General features: G+C 32.7%; 3 protein-coding genes across 3 annotated transcripts; 2 read left to right on the forward strand and 1 right to left on the reverse strand.

Moving 5' to 3' along the window:
- The first annotated feature begins 136 nt into the window (after positions 1-136).
- Positions 137-2,200, forward strand: LOC128389465 (U6 small nuclear RNA (adenine-(43)-N(6))-methyltransferase-like). The gene is made up of 2 exons (XM_053349064.1): positions 137-837; positions 909-2,200. The coding sequence occupies exons 1-2, from the start codon at positions 369-371 to the stop codon at positions 2,063-2,065; spliced, it is 1,626 nt and encodes a 541-aa protein (XP_053205039.1). The 5' UTR covers positions 137-368; the 3' UTR covers positions 2,066-2,200.
- Positions 2,095-7,647, reverse strand: LOC128389462 (clustered mitochondria protein homolog). Its single transcript, XM_053349061.1, has 8 exons — positions 7,355-7,647; positions 6,905-7,220; positions 6,351-6,466; positions 4,193-6,172; positions 3,972-4,115; positions 3,108-3,872; positions 2,893-3,018; positions 2,095-2,780 (listed from the first exon to the last, which is right to left on the reverse strand). Exons 1-8 carry the CDS (start codon positions 7,511-7,513, stop codon positions 2,316-2,318), a joined length of 4,071 nt encoding a protein of 1,356 aa, XP_053205036.1. The 5' UTR covers positions 7,514-7,647; the 3' UTR covers positions 2,095-2,315.
- Positions 7,648-13,839: 6,192 nt separating this feature from the next.
- LOC128389584 (patronin-like) lies at positions 13,840-21,412 on the forward strand. The gene is made up of 6 exons (XM_053349194.1): positions 13,840-14,169; positions 14,315-14,501; positions 14,853-16,286; positions 16,469-17,135; positions 18,040-18,212; positions 19,988-21,412. The coding sequence occupies exons 1-6, from the start codon at positions 13,950-13,952 to the stop codon at positions 20,118-20,120; spliced, it is 2,814 nt and encodes a 937-aa protein (XP_053205169.1). The 5' UTR covers positions 13,840-13,949; the 3' UTR covers positions 20,121-21,412.
- Positions 21,413-22,828: the final 1,416 nt, after the last annotated feature.

The following is a 22,828-nucleotide window of genomic DNA, read 5'->3' on the forward strand; positions in this document are numbered from 1 at the left end:
AGAACTCCAAGGAAACAGAAAATGTTTTTTCTTTTCTTTTGGCGCAATTTTCAAATCCAAGAAATTCTATCACCTGATTTACCTTTTTTTAGAAAAAGATAAACAAACAAAATCAATTAGATTTTCAACTAATTAATCAATGTTATGTGACCTTTAATTGTCATTTATTTTTAATTATTTGGATGAACAAGTGATTTTTGAAAGAATAATTCTAATCTTGTTCACAGTTGAATATATTTTCTTTTGTTTTAATTACATAATTTTCTTTGTGTGAATTTTTATCGGTTTGTTTTCATCAATCATTCTGATTGTGATTTTTGTCTTCATTTTGTTTAATTGTTTGTGGTTTTTTTGCGTTTATTTGGAAAATGTCATTCAATCAGTTGATGCATCCTAGAAATATTTATCGTATTAAACCTGATTATGTACAATTAGGTGAAAAATATTCAACATTCAAAGATATTCTCATGTTTTATAAGAATGGAAAAGCAAAATTAAATTTCAATGATCCTCAAGCCTTAAAGATATTGACAATTACTCTTCTTGATAATGACTTTAATTTAAAAGTTGACCTACCATTGGATAGATTAATTCCCGCTGTTCCACAGAGATTAAATTATATTCTTTGGATTGAAGATTTACTGAATCTACTTGATTTACCTCCTCATGAGACTGTCTCTGGTTTAGATATTGGGACTGGTGCTTGTTGTATTTTCCCTCTTCTTGGATGTACAATCAATAGATTGTGGTCATTTATTGCCACTGAAGCTGATGAATTAGCCTATCAATTTGCTGTGGAAAATGTTAACAACAACCAATTGTCACATCGAATCAAAGGTAACACAATTTAATTCATTTCAATGGTCCATCATAATTGATGAATATTTTTTTTCTTTTCTCATTTTTAGTAATCAAAGTGACACCAGAAATGTTTGCACTCAATTTACCAAATATCAACCGACTGGAGGCTCATTTTTTGATGTGTAATCCGCCATTTTTTAATGACCGTTCCTTTGATTATAATTGTGAGGACAGCGAATCTTGTGATGAGCCAATGACAGGAAAAAAATCATCTTCGCATCGTAAAAGTGGACGACCATCGCCAAGTAATTTAACTATACCAATAGAAAGTGTCACTCTTGGTGGTGAAGTTGAATTCGTAAAGAAAATAATCGGTGAAAGTTTAATTCTCAAAGAATCAATTAAAATCTACACCGTAATGTTGGGTCACAAGAGAAGCTCAATCACTTTACGAGAACATTTGAAAACAATTAACGAAGTGAAAGATGTCACAGTGAATCAATTCTATCAAGGACGAACATTAAGATGGGGATTAGCTTGGACTTTCCTGGAAGATATTAAACTATCCGAATCAATTAAATTCGCAGAGATGAAAAAACAACACAAGAAGAAAAATCCCCCATTAACTTATTCCATTCCAAAAAATATAACATCAATTAACTACAGTCTACAAAGTATCTACCGGTGGATTAGGCATCTTTTAAGAGATGAATTGGAAATTTCTACTGTTGATATAATTCGAGAAAGCAATCAATCCATTGAGATGATAATTCGAAGTCAAGTCAATTCTTGGAGTCACCAACGAAGACGCAAACGAATGGCAGCTCGATCACCAACCGATGAAAGTAATAACAATCAAGAGATTAATCCAATTGATCTGAAAGATGAAATCAATGAAATGGAAATGGATGATGATTGTAACGTTGCAAGTCCTTCAGGAACAATAATTTCCACCCAAAGTGATGAATCATTTACGAATGATTCAAATGAATTGAAAGAAATCAGCAATCCAGGGAAGAGAAAAGCTCAAGATACAATTGAAGAGGAAGAAAATTGTCACGAAGAGACGAAAAAGATTCGAGACCAGCGGCAATTTAAGTCAATTGTTAAAGAAGAAGAATTATATTTACTTCATTGTTCGTTGACAATCAAGAGAACTGAAAATAATTTCATTATTCTCGAAATGAGAACAAAAGAAAAAGCCAAATCGAAAGACTCGACCAATCAACTGTTAACCTTTTTCAAAACAATATTAACTAATTGAGTTAATACTGAAAAACAAAACCAAAATGATTAATGAACAAAATACTAATTTTATTTAACAATCACTAAATTCAACTAGATACAAATATTTATTAAATTAACTAGGAGCACGTTTGGTGAGCAAAAAAGTTTTGAACTGGTTCTTGTTGGTTGATTATATTATTAATTGATTAATCTCTTGCTACGGTTGTTTTTTTTTAATTTGTTTTTCACTTTCAGTTCGTCAATTTCGTTGTCTTAAGTTTTTCAAATTAATCAGTTTCCTGGTCAAAATATGAAGTTTGTGGTTTAACAGTTCCAAATATGATGATCCCGTTGATAATGTTAAGAGTCTCTAAGACTGAGCTAATGAATGGAGGTTGAATCTGAATGGGAGGTATCATGGGAGGAGAATCGCCCTTGTAAATTTCATTCATCCTCTTTTGCCATAAAACTGCTTGTTGAGTTAAATGTCGAAGACACTCTGAACTTTCCTTGGTTTTCTCATGACTATCGCCCAATTGAAGTTTATAAATTGCCCAAGTTTCTCTCTCATTTGAAAGAGCTCCTCTGAAATCACCAATACATGATTGAGTTCGAGCCACAAGATGATAACTCAAAGCAACTTTTAAACTCTTTTTACCAGAGAATCGGATATTTAGATCCAATGCATTAGTTAAGAATCGTAGCGACAATTCATATTCTCCCACTGAATGTAATATTAGTCCAATATTGCTCTAAAATAGAATCAAGAAGAAGAGATTAGAAAAAAAAATAAAGAAAAGAATCAAAATCCGTCAATCAAAATTAATACCAATTTAACTAATCAAATCTATTGAATTTACTTACATCTAAAATGGCTATTTCTGGATGATCCTCTCCACAGACAAGAAGACAAAGGTAACGAGCTCGATACAAAAGCTTAAGAGCAATTGTAACTTGAGAGTTGGCAAAACAATAAAGAGCTAAGTTAGACTGTAGAGAAAGAGAAAGCAAATTAATTAGAATCAATTCTATTCTTATAATTAACAGCAAAAAAAAACATTCAAGCTGAATAAACTTACATATTCAGTAATTGTCGACGGATGATCAATTCCATTAACTTTTTCGCTCATTAATACAGCCTTTTGTTGACAAGCCATTGCTTCACTGTGATCGCCCATGATGTAATTTAATCGAGCCAACATACGAAGACATTGTGCAATTTCCGGATGCATAGCACCATAAACGTTATTCAATAGGTTTAAAGCCTCACTGATCAGCTCATAGCCCTCTTTAAGGTAACCTTGTTGAATTTTGGTTTGACCGGTGGTGTAAAAATTGTATGCATCACTTGCACGAGGATTAATATGTTTAACCACCGGGAAAACATTTAGAATATCATCTTCGTTAAATGTTTTACTTCGAGAGTCCATGTTATATTCACGGATAAGAATTTGTATTCCAGTTTTCATGCAAAACGATCGTAAAATTGAAATCTTCTGTAAATTGTACATGTTGACTAATTGATCTATTGAATTGGCATCAGTTTCCCAGCCATAATATGTTTCAAGTTCATTTAGTAAACTTTCAAATAGTGATTTAGGTGAAAGTGTTGACCATTCATTTGAATACTGGTTGAGAAGTGAATGATGTCGACCATTACCTTTTTTCTTTCCCTTTCTTTTGGCAGGTTTGTCCTCTTTTATTGAATATGATTGGCATGATGAGAGAAGACAATTTAAGAAATGACTTATGGCAGAGGCTGCACTCAAAGTTTCAACTTCCTGAAGGTAACTGGTGTAAATATGCTTAGCTGATCTACACAGCAGATCAGTCACAACGATACTCTAACAAAAAAAATAAAGAAAAGATGAAAAAATCAACCATTAGAATGATGATTAGAAAACAAACAAACATATTCTAATAGAAAATACATGTCTAATTACCTGGAGATACTTGAGTTGATTATATTTCTCTAATTTCTTGCATATGGTTCCTAAATATCTAATGTTGATTCCCCTTGCGTGTAAAGCTTCAGCGAGCGTAACTCCATCAAATGGCGCAGTTGTGTTTTCCAAGCAATCTCGAATCTAATCGAAAACAACCAACATGGAAAATAGAAATTAAGTTTAAATTGTTCCAAGTCTAGAATCAGTTTAAAACTTACGAAAGTTGAGATCTGAACAGTGAGCAAAAACTCGGCAGCATCTTTGACTAGTTGCCTTTGATTCTTTAATTCATCACTTGATTCGTTGGCATGTCTTACTGTCGATGAATAAACATCCGGATTGAATCTGATATCGAATTCATTTTCTTTCAAAGATTTAACAGCTTTAGCCGCTTTACGAACAATTTCGTGAGTAGTTTCTTCACCATTCTTTTCACCACCCGATGTAATATTTTCCAAAATTTTGGTTACTTCTTCATTATTTGCTGTTGTTGTTATCGTTGATTCAGTCTTGTTGTTGTTGTTATTTTCTTCGGGTAGTTGTTTTTGATCAGCGTCTTTATTGGCACCGGAAGTTGTTGAATTATTGTTCTCACGCTCACTCAAAGTGGACGGAAGAGAGTGATTATCATGGTCACATGGAGAATTATTGTTGACCTGTGATGACGGAAGAGCATCACTTTTATCAAAAATATCCAATTTTTTACAATCGTTAACTTTTGCTTCATTGGAACTAATAGAATCAGAATTTTTCTTATTATTCTCATCTGATTCAACATGAGCTTCACCATTCAGTAATTCAATTGATTCACCTTTGCCTTCAATTGTTTTCAAGTGATTAACACTCTCGTCATCATTATTATTATCAATTGAGTGATCAGTTAAATCACCATTTGTGTTCGTAGTTGTTACATTTTCCTTTAACTTTTTAAGTCCTGATTGTTGAAGATGATAAGCCGCCAGTTTAATAAACATCATGTATTTTGCCTCAACAAAAGCATCAACCAACTCTTGCCTCAGGCAACACAATTTATGTCGATGAATTCGAGGATATCCCATACTTTTAACTTCCTCACTATATTCATCCAATGGCATTGGAGAAAAGTTAACATCAGGTGGAAAAGTTCTAAGAAGATCTAGAATGTAATGTCGACCATCATTACCAATGATTCCCTTACATTCAACCGAGGAACAAATTTCGATTTCTTCTTCTTTTTCATTCAATACTTTGTGTGGTACAATTTTGAGTACCTGTCCAGCCTTTCCTAGTAATTCTAAATATTTGGGATGGGTAACAACGGTTTTACCAAAATCGACGGAACCATAAACAACCGATTGCTCTTGTTCTCTCTCCAAAATTCCAGGTATTATACTTTGAGCAGTAACTCTATGGCCTCTATAATCTATCACAACGGTACCTAAGGTGTGTAAACCTTCAATATCAACCGCACTGTAAGCCTTAACTCCTTGCAGATCATTATTTGGAGCAACATAAGCAGCCGCATCACCGCCAAGCTCCTTATAATGATCACGAACATCAAAACCAAGTGAGAAGAAAATATTATTCCAGATAAACATTTGCATCTTTGGATCTTCACCAGGATTTATTGCCATCACATTACCATCAATTACTGCCATGGCACCTCGAGTAGCAGCGGCAACAAAATCACTGTGAACTTTAAATATGGCTCGTTCACGTAATAATCTTTCGGGCAGTGTTTTTCTGGCAAGTTCTCTTGTTGTTTGTAATTCTTCATTCCAATCTCGTGTTTGTCCAGGTATGTGCTCCTCATATCCAAGTTTAGATGAAAATGCATCTTCAGCTCTAATATAGTCAACGGTATGCTCTAAGAACGGAGCTGTCCAGGTATACATTTGGTATGGAGTTGCTACCCGTTCAAATAAATGTTTTTGATGTTTCTTTTTTTGTATTTGGATGAAATTTTTCTTGAATAGTGGACTAAGATGATCTAATAAATCTATTAATGAATGATAGATAACTTTTGGTGAAACGGGCTGTGGATTGAAAATTTCCTCATTTGATTGGTTAACAAAAAATCCATGAGTTGATGCGGTTATATGGTAACGTTTATCTTCAAGGGTGACTACGTAAAGATAAAGAATATCTCCTTGAAGTTTTCTCCATCCTGGTGGTGGATTCCATCCACTTGTGGTCATAACCTTTAGTGCTTGAGGACCCTTGAATTGAGAAGTGAGTTAAGTAGGAAAGGAAAAAAGAGATGAACAAATGAAAGGAAGTAGAAAAGAGAGAAGGAGAGAAAGAGAGAGAGAGAGATGAGGATGATGATGATGAAAAACAATAAGACACATGGCGAAGGCATGGTCTAGGTCATAATGTTTGCAAGATCAAACATACTTTTTGCTCCTTTGCCTGAGGTTGAAGGGCCAACAAGGGCCGGTCTTTACTACCCGGTAATATATAATCAGGGGGAGTACAATCGACAGAATCAGGCCTAGCACCTTTTTTCTTCTCTGTAATAACAGTAAATGAGTACGAGGAAAAAGATTAAAGAGGGCAAGGTGAGTAAAAAGGAAATTAAAAGAGAGAAACGAAAAGTATACAGGTAATCATAATGAGAAATCAACTTTTCGTTAGGGGGCAAAAATTTGCGTAGTGGAGAGAGAAGAGAAAAATCTTTCTCTCCCTCTTGATTTTAAGAAAGAAAGAGAAAAAGAGAGATAGAAAAAGAAAGATAAAGATACAAGGAGGAAAAAGATGAAAAAAAAAGAGAAGAGACCAGGAGAGAAGAAGAGGAATAGAAAGAGAGAGAGAGAGAGTGGGGAACGAGAATGGTGGAAAAGAGCAAAGAAAGAAAAGGGCAGGAGAGAAATTGAAGTTTGAACAGAGATAGAGAAAAGAGAGAGCGAGTAACAAGATGGAGAAAGCATTGATGAGATAAATTGTCATACCGAATATATCTCCTTGAGCTATAATATTAAGGAAAGACAGAGAATTACAATCTAGACCATTGTAGGCATCTGCAGTATCAAGAGATTTAAGAAGATCTCGAATGTGTCTTATGTGAATTCGTGCCTCACGAACGGTGTATGGCTGTTTAACCACCTCAAGGACAGATCCTTCCTTTAAACCATCAACATTTTTCAATTCTGCAAAATTATCTAATGTATTGCCCTCTAATTGCAACGAAAAACATGTCCGATGGCATGTATCCTCTCTATCCATCAGAAGATGATGAATCTCTTGAACCATTTCCATTGGACTAACCTGAAAAATTGAGAATGGAGAAAAGAACAAAAAAAAATTCTTTCCAATATGAAGAAAAACACCAATTCTTTTCCAATGTAGATTTCTAATTCTACACTTTGCATTTGGAGAAATATTTTATATATATAATTTACCTGAATATCGAAAGATTTCTTGCCGGGCGATGAAATTGTAACATTGAAACACGTGTCGTGAATAAAGATGAATTCTTGATCTGATTTAGAATCAATTGTGTTTTCCTTTTTATCACCTCCATCCTCACCCTTAACTGTATCATCCACAATGTCCGTCATCTAAGAATTAAAACAAAATTACCTTTAAACTGTTGAACAAAGAAAAGCAAACAATTTAAAAGAGAACAAAATTAAATATCGTTAGAAGACAAAAAAACAATTAATTCAAGAGAGAAACAAATTTACAATTAAAACAGAAAATGAGAAAAGATTTCCAACCGATCCGATTACGGATCCAAATTAAAATCGAAAAATTTTTCTCAATCAAACAAACAAATCGATTGTTTAAAGAGCGAAAATAAATCGAAGATCATTCATATTCCAATTGTCTTTCTTTTTCTCTTACATTTTGCACTTTAAAAGTTCGATTCGATTTCAAAGTAATCGAAATTCTTTCGACCAAATCGATTTCGATTTTCAATTGATGCTTTTATTGATATAATCCAAAAAAGGACAAATGCCTCACGCATTTTCCCGCCGAGGCAGTACTACCGAGCTAGACGCTCAGTTTTTACAACAAGAATATTATATATTTCAATCAGACAAATTGTTTTTTCTTTAATTTCTAGGTTATTTGTGAGATTCCAGTCCTCTCTCCAGTATTGTCTCGTGCTTGAGCATTGACATAGGTAGTGATTGTAGCTTCTTTGTTTATTTTTCTTTCGATTTATTAGATGTGTGTTCAGGTTGATTGACTCGATCATTCTAATGATTTTTCTCAGGTTATAGCCATGGAAGTTGTTGTATATCTTGTCCAGGTAGTTCGGAAATAGGTAGTAATAAATTGACGGTTGTCGATTAACCATGATTATTTCTTCTATTTTCTCCTTGATCTTTTCCTTGATATCGTTCTCATTCTTGATCATGTTGTTCAATTTCACTCTCCTGATGGGATTTTCTGGTATTTGTCTACTGATTTTTTCCGTGGTCCATGTGTAAAGTCCAATCTGTGATTCCAACATCCTGATGATGGTCCTTGTTGTGATCGACACTTTATATTTGATTACGTTTTCAGGAAGAACATAATTTACTCTGGAGTCTTTATGTTTGTTTATTAGCATAAAGAGAGCAAGGAGAAAAGTTTTTATTTCCTTCGAGTTGACTTCATATAATATTAATTCATTGTCCAAAGAGAACTCGTTGTTTTTGATGTTGATGTAGACTCGATTTAAAGGTGAATATTTACATTGACGTTTCCAAAATGACTCAACGCTCTGATTATTCGGGTAGCTAAAGGTTATTTTTTCCACGAACATTTCACTAATTGGCCAGTTTTCCTTGTTATTAGCCATACGGTTTATCGATTCAATCAAGTTTTCAAGCCAAATGCTCAACGGGTTCTTTATCCTGAAGACGATTAATGGAAGCCAGTTGGAGATGGTTTTGTTTAGACCAAGGGCTGCTTTTAGACGCCGGTTAACTATTGTTTGTAGATTGTTGATAAGTAATCGATAGTTCTTGTTCTTATATAAGGCGTGAGGTCCAATAGAGTATAACATTGGTGAGTAAAAGGCTGTTATTATTACTCGTTGATAGTGTATGGGTAGGCAATTAACAACTTTGATCTGTTGAGTGACTTTGGGTGTAAATCGACTTACTAATCTCTCCAACTGAGATTCGTGTAAAGAGAAAGAGACAAATTTTCCTATTAATTTTTTATCTAATACCAATCTACTTGTGGTCATGGTTTTTTCAAGATTGATTTGAAGATTAATCTCAGCCAATTCGTCGGTTACTATCTTAAGATCTCTTTCAGCGTTCTCCTCGGTGGTGAGAATCATGATGTCGTCTGCGAAGGCCATAATTTGTACGTTTTTCTCTTTGATCTTTTTAATTGCGTGATTGAGGCCAATGATAAAAAGGATCGGGCCCAGAGATGAGCCAGCAGCGGTTCCCATGTCGTCCTGTTTATAGAGGTAGTTTCCATCTTTTTTAAATCTCAACACTCGATTCGTGTGAAAAGATTTGATTAATGACATTGTACCCTGGTCAATCCTCTCTTCGAGTTCCTTGTAAACCGCATCCAGAGAGATAAAGTCGAATGCTTTTGTTGCGTCGATGGATAATACTAGACCTCGATCCAGGTGTTCACACAATCGTACGTGTAGATCGGTTGAATTTGTTTCACTTTGATAAGCGAATTGAGTCTGAGGTATGAGAATTTCAGGTAATTTGCTTTGTAAACGTTTTGTTAAGATTTTGTCGAATATTTTAAGGGGAAAAGATGAGATTTTTATCAGCCTGAGTGATCGATTCGGCTTCGGGATGAAGTGAGCTCCAAATGTTTTTATCGTCGCTGGTACTATGCCCATTTGAAAAGAGAGTTTTACCGCTGATATTATCTCCTTTTTGTTGATGTCCCAAAATTTTTTCCACATCGGCAGGGAGAAATTGTCAGCGTTTCCGGAGCCTTTTTTGAAGTTTAGGTTGTTTATCATTTTTTCCTCCAGACTGTCCAGCTCAGATGACACTCCAACCTCTGGATTGACTTTCGGTCTTAGGTGATTGAAACTACTGAGATCAGGGTCCATGGGTTTATCCCATAGATTTAGACTAATTGATCTTTTCTGCTTTATAACTTCATTTATCTGTCTCCACATCAGTTTCGAATTATTTCTGACCTTGTACAAGTATCTAAAAGTACCTAATCTCTTATTTTCTCTAAGTTCGATGCACTTTTTCTCAAGTTCAGAGATTAGACTTCTATCTCCATTCTGTCTTTTTAATTTTCTAATTTTGTTTCTAATCTTACTGATTCTCTTATTTGATTTTACTTGACATTTTTTTGTTCTGCTATATTTTGATTGAAAGTCATACATGGATTTGAAGAAAAGTTCGGGTTCGTTCCTAAGGCTAAAATCTATTTTGTATTTCGTCATGTAATCTATTCTAAAATTTCTCTTTAGTTCTAGAAATTTGTCTTGTAGTTGAACTTCTAACATGAACTCTCTATGGTCGGTGACAATGTCTCCATACTTACATTCAACTGTTCTAACATTGGAGAGGAGCAAGTCAATCCAGGTCGAGTGGAGTGTTGATCTGAAGGTGAAGTTGTCGGCTGTTGGCCCATTGATTACCATCAAGTTTTTTTCCTTGATGAAGCTCTCCAAGATGCTGGAATTCCTCGAGTGGCAATCTCTGAATGACCAGAGTGGAGACTCACAATTCGCGTCCATGACGATCACAACAGGATAATTAGCTACCATAGCTACCAAGTCGACAAAATTTTGAATATTTTCAGTCTGGTTAATGTGGCTGATGTAAGCGCCCACGATGAAGATTTGTTTGTTTTGAATTGTGACTAATGCGATTATGACATTATTTAGAGTTGTCTCAACGAGATGTAGGTCGATATCTGGTGATGAAATTGCAATTGTCTGGTCATTGATAATAATTTTTTTTAGAAGAAAATTTAATGAGGTTTTCCTATTGGCTTCTACCAAGACAAGAATTGTTTTCTTGGCTTTTAAAGTTCTCTCTATGAATTCACGTGTAATTTCACTGCCTTTCCTGGCATTCAGGTAATTGAGTGATATTTTCATCTCTGATTATCCAATCGTAATCAATCGAGTGATTTTTTGCCCACTTGTTTACCATCAATTTATTTTTTGGACATTTGTTTGAACACGCAGAGTGAGCACCATTACACAGATAACACTTTTTTTCAGTTTTACATTGGTCTCCGTGTATTTCACCACATTCAGGACAACGAGGGACACAGTTTAAATCAGATTGATGATCGTACGTGAGACATTTACACTGAGATTTTCCAAAGTAGTCATAGAACGGATAGAGTTTTCCAAAGTAAGAAATCATACCATCTTTATCTAGTAGTTTCTCTCTGTTAATTTGACTCAAATTCAGTCTGATGATTGTTTCTTCATCACAGTTAATATCTTGGATGAAAGTTTCACTATCCTCATCTAGTTCATTAGAGATGATTAAGTTGTTGTAGGCGATATTAAATGCTGAGATTTTGTTTTTAACTTTGAAGTAGATCGATGAGGGGGTCGGTTGATAGTCATAGATCACAGCATGTTGGAATTTTTTACATATGAACTCTGTTAGTTCTGATTTTAAGGCTGATGAGAAAACACCAATTTCTAATCGGCCATTTTTCCTTAATCGACAACTTTGTATCTTTCTCGATGAGTTTTCAATTTGGGTGAAGATTGTGTCCACTATAGTTGATGGTTCACTATTTCCCGGGTCAACTTGAAAAAAGTCATTCTTGTTGATTTTCGGTGTTGCTTTTATCCATCCTAAGCGATTTGCTTGTAACTCTCTTTGTACTCTTTTAATGTCCATTAATAGGCACTGAAATTATAAATTATATGAGATTTAATTAGAATAGGGTTTGATTTGTTCACTAATAACTTCAGTTTGAATTCTGGTTAGTTGTTAACTTGTTTGTCGTTTAAATTGTTGAGTTTTCTTTTTCTCAATAGATGAAAATTAGTTCTGATTGATTTTAATTTTCTTGTCAATTAGTTTATTTATTTTACTTAAGTGTCAGCGTGAGAATACAATGAGAATTGAGTTGGTACGAGGGTTGAATTTACTCTGGAGGGTTTGGCCTGAGGTTAAGTTGTTAGGAGTAAACAGGAAGACGATATGAGAAGATGAGTTAAAAACCATCTCAGGTTTTAAAGAGTTAATGAGATTAAATAAAAGAGAAAGAAGCAAAGACTCGTGAGATGTATAAGTATGTAGCTTCGGGGCAGAGGTTTGTGGGTAAACGAGTATGAGGAAGGTTTTGGTCTAATTAAGAGACTTGCTAATTAGCGTTCGTATAAGTAGTTTCAGTTGTTCGTTATTTTAAAAAGAAAAAGAAAAATAAAATGAGTGTAATAAGAAGATGAAAATCAGAGAAGGTTAATGATCGTATTATTCAGGCCATGATGACTTTGTATTGGTAATTTTTTCTTTCGAGCTCATAGAGTAGCCTTTCTTGAAAGATTGAGCAAGATGTGTCCCAGGCACAGTGCCCATTTTTCTTGCAGTTTGAACATTTCCATTTGTTGCTTTGGTTCTTTAGTTGACATTCTTCATGAATGTGATTTTTCTCGCTACAGTAGGGGCAGATTCCGAGTTGTGTGCATCGATTTGCTAGGTGACCATATTTGGTACAGCGGTGACATTGGCGTATATCAAAGTAGTCAATGACATTAGCTTTTGTAGCCGACAGATAATTGGCCATTTGTCTTTTCAAACCATTCTCTTAGAGCAGGATCGATTTCCGCAATTAGATCAAAATTTGCCAGAGCGATAGAAGTGTTTTATCTGAAACTTCCAACATTTCCTCCATTTGTTCTTGATGATGATTTTCAACCCATTGATTTGAGTTTCAGGATCAAATTTACATTTAGGATTTTGATTGTGGGTCACTTATTGGTGAATTTTTATTTCCCATTGAGGTTGTTTTTTGTTATGAAGGAGAAGATTTTTTTCCTTTCAGCTACATTTGAGCATTTAATTTTTGCCGAATCGAAACCCGGTACCACCTCTTCGACTGATCCAATATCTTCATCAGTTTCCTCGAGTAGATTTTCCACTGTTTCTGTGACAATGTCTCCAATTCTCTTATCATGCGTATTTTTTGTACCAGGTATTCGTACAATGATTGTATGATGAATAGTGAGGTGCTCAACGTTGAACCATGTCTTTGGTCGATCATGTTTGATGTCAAATTGGACGGATAACAAGTTTTTAATTTGATTGTTGGAAAGATCTTGAATTTGAATTTCAGAGTTTTCTTCCTCGGGTTGTTTTTCCGATTCTTTAATATCCAGGAGTCTTTCGGTGAATTTTATCATCATGAGAACTTCATCATCCTTGAGTTTGTTGGTGAAAGAATTGTCTTTGATAGCAAGTTGCAAGTATTTGATGATGGGGTAGGCGGTGATTTCTGCAAGTGTAGTTTCTTTGTTGAGGTTAACGTCATTATTTTTGTCAAAATAGCTCTTCACTATCTCATATTTTCTTTATAAGAGGTCCTATTGTCATCTATTAGCAGGTAATATGTAAGATAAAAAGATTTAAGTTGTATATTAGATGTTGTATGGTAGTGATTGAATGTATAGTGTCTCTTTGTATGGTATGATTTGTGTATGTTCTGTATTAAATAATTTAACGACTTACTCAGTTTATTCAAGTCCATTTTTTTGTTCCAAGGGCTCCCAGGGTGAGTAGGCACTTGTTGATTAATAATTTCACAAGAATTTGATCAAATAAATCACAAAAAACAATGAAAATAATATAAATTTCAGGAGAGATAAAAAAACGTGACTCTTCAGAATGCTCTTGGAGGTTAATCGAAACACTCATCAGATGGCGTTAGTTTCGAAGAAAAAATTTTCTATTTTGATTTCATTTATTTTCTCAAATTCTCTTAATGTTTACAACTGAATCTTCTGTACTTTTCTATGTGATTTTTTTTCTCTTGTTAATTTGGTTATTTTTTTTCTTTTTAATTTGATTGGTGATTAAAGAAAATATGACAGATTTTGGTGCTGAAAAGGGTGAAGAAGAAGATAACCCTCAACCATTTTTCCATCAGCTTAAAGAGGATAGTAAATTCTTTGAGAATTGGACTGACCCAGAACAAACAGTTTATATTCAATCTCTTTTATCCAAAATGTCTCATCATCAACAAAGTCAAATCGACACTTATCTTAAACCAATGTTGAAAAAAGATATAATTTCTCTTTTACCACGTAAGTAAATCAATTGTCCACCTTATTCTATTATATATAAATTGTATATATTCTCATTTATCTCTGTAAACCAAAATGTTAACACTTTTTTTTTCTCTCTCTCTATCTTTATCTCTCTCTCTCTCTTCCCTTTTACCATTCATAGAGAAAGGTCTTGATCATGTTGCTGAGAATATTTTATCCTATCTGGATCCTGATTCTTTATGTTGTGCTGAATTAGTTTGCCGTGATTGGTATCGTATTATAGCCGAGGGAATGCTATGGAGAAGATTAATTGTATATAAGGTCGAAACAGATCCCTTATGGCGAGGCCTAGCTCGACGAAGAGGATGGTATGTGTCACCATCCACCAAACTAAAAAAGAAAACATTAACATTTGTCCATCGCTTATTCTGCCACCTACTTAAAAAATGGATTTGATCATTTTCCATCTTGAGTTTTATATTTTCTCTCACTTTCTCGATTTCACTATATATATGCTTTCCATTCATCTTACCGAACTCTATTACGAATCTACATATTGTGCCCAGAGTGTTTGCAAATTTATTTAGTTACATTGCTCATTGTGTTTCTTTTAATAGATTTCACTCTTAATATTAATGTTTCCTTTTATACATATTACCTATCTCTTTCTCTTTCTTTTTAAATTCTAAAATATTCTCTCTACTCTTTTAATTTTCTAGGATCCGTTATCTTTTTAAACCTGCCCCTGGTGAACAACATCCTGATCATCTTTTCTATCGTCGTTTGTTCATCAATATTATTATAGATATTGAAGCCACTTACGAAAGTGAATGGAGAGGAATTGAAAACAATCTATCATCCATCGATTGTCGTAGTGAAAGCAGTAGTGATGAAGTCTATTGTTCACAATACGAAGAGATACCATCTATAACACCTAAACCCTTAAAAAGTGATTCTGGTTCACTTGTTGATTATTTTTGCCGAATCGGAGAGGAACCAGCAACCCAAAGTACCTCACCACCAACATCAACAATGTCTCAACTTCATCTTCGTCAACTACAACGACAACAACATCAACAGCAGCAACAACAACAACAACAATATCTTCAACAGCAACAACCATCACCACCACCACCATCACAACCCCTACAACAACAAAATCATCATCATCATCAACAAGATCATCAAGATGAACAGCAAATTCAACAACAGGTGTATCATAATGTTAAGTTGAAACTGGAAGAAAAGAGAAGGCTGATTGAACAGGAAAGAAAATCAGCTGAAGATATGTGGAGAGCTAAAAGACAAGACATCGGAAAAGAGGCCTTCTTAAGAGTAATTAGTCAATCAAAGAAAAGTGATTCCGGTTCGCAAGATGATGTTTATGAAAAAGAAGGTAGTTTAGTTGTCTCTTCTGAGAAGGAATCATCTGATACCTTATCGGTTGAAGAAGAAGATGAGATACCCAATTTCGCCACGGATAAAGGTTTTTTCATCTCTTTTGCCGATGAAAAATTACCCCAAGTGAAACCACCTCCTTTACGACCAAAGTGTTTCCGTGCAGTGACCGTTTCTCGTGATCGTCGAAACAGTTTAAATGAGTTAAATCATGATAATAATAATTCTGATCGTTTATCAATGGGTCGAGCACCTTCAATCCGTTCACTGGCCAGTTCAGAAAACACCTCAGAGAGATCAAGAAGTGAAACCAATGTTCCTTTCAGACTTAATCAGCGTCTCTCCAATCATTCAAATACAAGTTTAAACAGTTCCGTTGTTAACAATAACACTAATCTTAATGAGAATATTGTGAATACAATGTTTAAAAGTAACGGTACCACAAATAGTTACCCTTCATCACAAAAAAGTGGCTCCAATGATGGTGATTCTAATAAAGAAAATAATTCCGATATTATGCCCAACAACAACAACAACAGTAACAATAACAATCAATCTGATCAACCACGATCATTAACTCCCGGAGTTGGTTTTATTATTGGTTCTGATGCACAAGCACTTGACCCTGTCTCAGAACTTGAAATGGCCAAGAAAAAAGAGATCATAATGTTACAATCATTGAAACGTCGGGCGATGCAGGAAGAGAAAAGATCCCAAAAAGAAACTGAATTAGCACGACAACGTGAATTAGAAAGGTAATTACCAATTCGATAACCAATAATCTTTTCCCCTATCAAATTATTATTATTTTTTTTTCACCAATTTTGTTTTCCTTAATATTAAATGAATGAATTTTCTTTTAATAATTCAGATTATATATTCAGACTTTTTATCTAATCATTTATTTTTTCATTCTTATTTTTTTTTCTATCTACAGACAAAAAAAGGAAGTTCAAGAGAGAAAAAAGGAAGAAGAAAAAATGAGACGAACAATGATTCTTGAACAATATCGTCTGAGAAAAGCTCAAGAAGATTCTGATAAAGATGGTAATAGCTCCAATTTTTCAAATTTCTCTCCAAAAGATTCAAGTCGTAGTGGTTCAACCCTTTACCTGTATCGTCCATCACGGTCACGACCATCATCGGGAACCAAACCACGGCCTAAATCACTTCACGTTAGTGTCTCAAATAATCAAGATTACACCTCATATGATCCAAAATCATCACGTATAAACGATGATATGGATGGAAATTATTCAAATTATAGCTCTTCCATACTTAATCACCCAACCTCTGGAAATAGATCAACTAATAATGGTTCACGTCCAGGATCATCTATGTCAACAACTAATCCTAATAATAAAAGGTTACCATCACCAACTTGCCGTTTACCACAATTACCAGCATCTTGTATACTTGGTCGATACAAAGGAGGCCCTTCATCCGATGGAGCCTCTGATGCAGGGTCAACGTTTTCTGAATACACTGGACCCAAATTATACGTTAAACCAACATCTAAATCAAATAGAGGGATTATTGTTAACGCAATTAACGTAGTCCTGGCTGGTGCAGTTAACAACAATCTTAAGAAGAAAGTTTTAGAGGTAAACATGACTAAATTACATTTAATTGTTGTTATCTTAATATGATAATTAGAGTCTCTTTATGGTTTTGTTATGCACTATTTGCTTTCATTGGAAGCGAGATGATTAACGAAATGATTAAGACTAAACCTTTATACTTTACAAATTAATCAACAAAAAATACAAATCAATACATATTAATACTTAGCCAAAGGTAATAGTTAAACCATAGTCAATGATTATCTAATATTTTTGTTGATTTTTAGTTGGATTATTCAATTAACCAATTACTGTTAATGATTTAATGAAAGAAAAAGTAATTGATGTGTAAAAGTGATAGTAAAAGTAGACAGATGAAAAGATAATGAGCAACAAAACAAACAAAATCAAGTAATGAAAAAGAAAACCCAATGGAAAAGAGTAAATTGTTGGTTAATTGTTGGCTAATTGTTTTTAAACAATTTGATCATCGAGAAAGTGATGAAAATTGATTGATGTGGTGATAAAAACCCCGATCAAATTGGGACATTAACTAGTGAACCCAATCAACTTATTTGTTCCGTTGTTGTTTATATTCAATTAGTAATTGTAGCGATTTCAAAATAGTTGGAGTAATTGAAAGAGAGAGTCAATTGATCGCTTGTTTTCCGGTTTCTTGATTGTTGTTGTTTAAAAAAAAGGTGATTGTCAATGTTTTGTGAAAATTGCGTTTTCATCCCAAACAGACAAAGTTGAGAGAGAGAGAGAGAGCTAATCATCATGATATTATTCAATGTGATTGAGTAGGCGAAACTGTTTTCTTCATCATCTCACTTTAATTGACAATCAAGTTAATGATGATTTGCATTAACTCACTTGTCTAATTTCCGTTTTGAGTAATGAATTTTTTTCTTCTCTTTTTCTAATTAACTTTTTTTTTCCACAGGAGATCAACAATAGTGACAGTAAACACTTTTTAATACTCTTCCGAGGAGCGGGTATGCAATTTCGAGCCATTTATTCATATAATCCCGATCGTGAAGATCAACTAGAAGTTTTTAAACTTCACGGAAATGGACCTAAAATGGTTACCGATGATATGATGGATAAATTTTATAAGTGAGTCTCAATTCTCACTTTAATTCTAGCGTTAATTGTTTATTTCTACAATTAAGGTTAACTATGAACATATGATATTGATTTTCCACCCACAATTAACATTGCCATCACCAATTACCAAAGTTAATTTATTATTATGATTTTGAGATATTTAAGTGTGCAGGCGAAGAAGGTGAAATTAATAACATTATTATTATTATTAATTGTAAACAATTATGATTATTATGATTGAAACCAAAAGTTGATTGATCATTGAAACTACCAAATAACATTTCAATTGATTGATCAATTGTATATATGAAACAAATCATCTTGTAATTTCAATCAATTTTTAATCAACAAACATTTGATTAGCTTTAAGAAAAGGATTATTTAATCATTTTAAATAATTCTGATTGTGATTAATTGTTACTCTTTTTTTTTGTCAGTAACAATTTACATAATACTAATATTTTCATGAGTAAATGAGATCATCATCATTCATCAATTATTGATCGTTAATAATTATTTAGCAATTAGTTGATCACTTGAAAGTTAAATTAGTTTAAATTAACGGAATATATTTATTGGCACGTTATATAAATGAAATTAGGAAAAACCTTTAGACTGGAACCTTTACCAATAACAATCGTAACAATTAACCAAAAGGCGTGTGAGTGTGAATATAATTAAGTTAACAATCGTAACTATTGGATATTTGTTTTGAGTTTGTTGACCATTGTTCAACTTAAAAGTTTGGTCCAGTTACGAAAAAGTTTAACTTTCAACCGATAAACAATATCAATCATCATTCAACAATTATCGCAACCTGATAATTGAATAGTTTGATTATCTCAATAACAATATTGACAATTTGCAGAATAATCTTTTCCACACTTGAACACAATTAACTTTTTTAACACGTTGAGAGATATTGATTTTTCACCAACAATTTAATCACTTAATCCGCCATCTATTGTTATATCAATGTAATAATAATAACAATGAATTTGTCTTTTTTTCTGCTCTTTTTTCCCATAATCATTAAGACCTTCAATTAAGCTTATTAATTGTCATTGATTAGTAAAGTTTTATTAACCCACACTGAGAGTGGAAATTAACTGTTTTTAAACAAACATTATCCAATTAGTTGGATGGTAATTGTTTGTTACTTAGATATTTCCTCATTTAACCTTGCGGCTAATTTACTAATTCTAACACTGAATTTAATGTTAATGATTATCATCATGGTCGAAATTGTCACCACCCACTCTCTTCCTTCTAGAGACCCACTTCTTACCTTTAGCTCCCTTTTTGTCTTTCTCTTTATTTCGTCTACAGGGTTGACCCCCACGCTCACTTTCCACCCACTTTATCATTTAATCTCTCTCTCTCTCTTCCGTTAGCCTTTTTTGTCGATTACCTTTGAAAAAGTGACCTTACAATTTTGTCTTATTATAGTATCAGTAGCTCGAGGTTAAAACTATCAATCGATCAAATCAAGATCACCTTTAATTGATCACCATTAAAACTTGACAGTTTTATAAAGAGTTCACAATTAAATTGTTGCCAATTAATTAATTGGCTCATTTTTTTTATAACAATTATATAAATTGACATAATTATAAACCATTAAGCTTTATTTTAGCTTGAAAAACAATTCAAAAACATGAGTTATATTTAAAGAACGAAGCAAAAAAAAATCAATATTATGTGTTATTATTATTGTCTTAATTTGAATTTAAATCTAGTTGATTAATTAATTCTTATTTTTTTTCTAATTTCTCTTAATTTAGATATAATTGTGGAGGAAAAGTTTTCAACGAAGTTCAGACTAAACATCTATCGGTTACAATTGATGCCTTTACCATTCATAATACTCTGTGGGCTGGTAAAAAAGTGATACCAGTCAAGAAGGATTCATTTTAAACTGACCACTACAATGTCTTAATCTTTGCCACAGCCTTTATACTTACCCACCCCACTCTCCAATCACCACTTCCAATTCACCCTCTTCCTCTTTTGTTTACTTTCTGATTGCCTTTAAATCTCTCTCTCTCTCTATCTCTTAAACGAAGATGATTTCAAAGATCTGTTTCAATTTGATCAATCAAAAATTAATTGGAAACAATTAACTTAGTTAACCTTTAATCTTTCCCTATACGCTTCCTACAATAAATTGTTATTGAATTGATTAAGATTTCAATTTGAATTTCATCAACACCGAGAATCAGAATTACTAAATCTAAGTAATTAATAAATTACTTAAATTTAAGTTTTTTTTTCTTTCTTTTCTTTACTTGATTTACATCAATTCCCTTATCCTACCCTCTCAATTGTAACAATTAACCCAACAATTATTCTTATATTAGTTTTATTCTTAATAATTTTATTTCCCTTCCGTGTAAAGTAAAACAATTAACTAATCAGCTAGTTTTAGAATGACAATTATATATTTTGATCTCGCCCATAAAAAAAAATATTACTTACACTTATATTGAACAAAAATCAATTAATTTAGTTATAACAAATTGTCCAAATTAAATCAAACTAATCAAAACAGAAAAAGGTTCACAAACTAATATATATCACATTTAGATCATTTGATTGATCAAATTGAACATAACAAACGAAATCAACATTGGAGTGATTTTAATTACAATAAAAGCAAAACTAATCAACAACAATCAACGCGAAAAGGTGAAAACAAAAAACAACTCTAAGAATCTGAATGAACCATGCAAACCAATTAGTATCACTGATTAGAACCACAATTACAACAATTAAAATCATCTCCACTTTGATTATCTCTTCCTCTCTTCCTCTCTCTCTCTCTCTCTGTTGATTATCTTTTTTTGTTGATTACAATTAGCAAGATGATCATCATCATGATTACAATTACGATTACTATTATTTATAACATTCCAAATTTTGGAAATTAGTGTTTTTTTTTCATTTAATTTAGTATTTTCAGTTTTTTCCTTTACAATTTTCACAACTCTCACAATTATTGCCTCTTGACCTGTTCCACTTGACCATCACCCACCCACTGGACATGACACTTGAACCAAAAAGCAAATTGTAACAATTAAATGTCAACAAAGCGAAACAATTAATCAGGTGAAAAGATTACGATGAAAACCTTGTATAAAAAGATTGTATCTCTCTGTTCAATTTCAATGATTACTTCGTATATAAGAAAACAAGAACTTATCATGAAATTCATTCTAAACTTTTCCTTTACCTTCGTGACTTGATGAAGTGAGAAAAATTCCCATTAGCGACCTTATTGTTTCCAATTAATATCATAATCATCATCAATCGGAGAGGAAGATAAATCAATTCTTAATTCAGTTTAATGATAAACTGATGGTGAAAAGAGTTGATCAAATAAAGTGAAATTAATTGGACAAACCATATGATTGAAACGTCAACAACATTGACGTTGGTTTAATTTTCTTAATCATTTTATTTTCCTTTCATATTTAATCTTGTTGATTTACTTTCTATATTGATTGTTTATTAGTTGGAATTAAAATTGATCAACAATCAACGCTAATAAATTATGATTACAAGGTTGTAATCTAAAAACAATTGATGGATTAACATGTTTTACTGGTTACAATTACTAAATTGTTACTTGTGTCACTATTTTAAACTGTAATTTAATTTACTACTCAAGGAACCTCTTGAAAACAATTTAACCTTCAATGTTAATTTTTCACTTAAAACATTTTCTCAATAATTAAGTTAATTGTTGATCACAAATATTTGTCCACATTGAATGAATTAACTTTTCCCTTACCAATGATTAACTGATCGATTGATTGATTTGAAAGATGACACAAGTTAATTTAACCTCGTAGGAAGTCAATCTAACAATTAAATTACCTGCAAGTGTGAACATCAAAACTGATCAAGTTTCATGATGATCATCAAGTTAATTTATATAAAATGTGAACAACTATTGATATTAATTAAATTAAATCTATTTAACTATTAACATTTTTGCTTTATGATTGTAAATTGATCAAAGTTTAGATACAATTAACTGTTTAAATGGTCAATTTAGTCTTCTGATTGCCTTTAAGATATTGATGGTCAAGGGTAAGTCAATTTTGGATATTTAATTACCACGTTTTTGCACACCTCTGTTTTATATATTAACAATCAATACATCACCAAGCAATCAATTGATTAATTGACAATTAACAATATGGAGTGGACCTAATGAATCAAATCTCATGATTGACAACAAGGTATCAAAGCAAATTGGACAGTTGACTTGGACGAAGGACTAATTAATATTAATAAAAATAAAAATTAAGATATTGAATTGTAATTGAAACGATTAATTTTAAATTGTATTAATAAAATCGCAATTTAATTGTAAAATGATTGAAAGGTAATCATTTAAGGTTACCTAGAGATTTATTAATATCTTCATTTTTCAGTTCAAATAAATGACCAGCGATTGATGGTCATCAATAATCAGCAACAATTTGCAACTTAATCAGTTTTTTTCTGCAAAATCATCATTACAATCAAATTAAATCACTTGAGAAGCAACAAAAAAGGTTAACAATCAAATCAATAGATTACCATTGACCTCAACTTAATCCGATGTAATTATGCGA

This window comes from Panonychus citri, unplaced genomic scaffold (genome assembly GCF_014898815.1).
Source record: "Panonychus citri isolate SS breed McGregor unplaced genomic scaffold, ASM1489881v1 Contig00108, whole genome shotgun sequence".
Taxonomy (NCBI): Eukaryota; Metazoa; Arthropoda; class Arachnida; order Trombidiformes; family Tetranychidae; genus Panonychus; species Panonychus citri.

Bases quoted from the DNA above. Each gene is read 5' to 3' on its own strand.
- LOC128389465 (XM_053349064.1), top strand. From the start codon at position 369: ATGTCATTCAATCAGTTGATGCATCCTAGAAATATTTATCGTATTAAA. The intron at 838-908 runs GTAACACAATTT...TCTCATTTTTAG, and splicing joins ATTGTCACATCGAATCAAAG to TAATCAAAGTGACACCAGAA.
- LOC128389462 (XM_053349061.1), bottom strand. From the start codon at position 7,513: ATGACGGACATTGTGGATGATACAGTTAAGGGTGAGGATGGAGGTGAT. The intron at 3,019-3,107 runs GTAAGTTTATTC...CTTTCTCTACAG, and splicing joins CGTCGACAATTACTGAATAT to TCTAACTTAGCTCTTTATTG. The intron at 2,781-2,892 runs GTAAGTAAATTC...ATTCTATTTTAG, and splicing joins CAGAAATAGCCATTTTAGAT to AGCAATATTGGACTAATATT.
- LOC128389584 (XM_053349194.1), top strand. From the start codon at position 13,950: ATGACAGATTTTGGTGCTGAAAAGGGTGAAGAAGAAGATAACCCTCAA. The intron at 14,170-14,314 runs GTAAGTAAATCA...TACCATTCATAG, and splicing joins TATAATTTCTCTTTTACCAC to AGAAAGGTCTTGATCATGTT. The intron at 18,213-19,987 runs GTGAGTCTCAAT...CTCTTAATTTAG, and splicing joins ATGATGGATAAATTTTATAA to ATATAATTGTGGAGGAAAAG.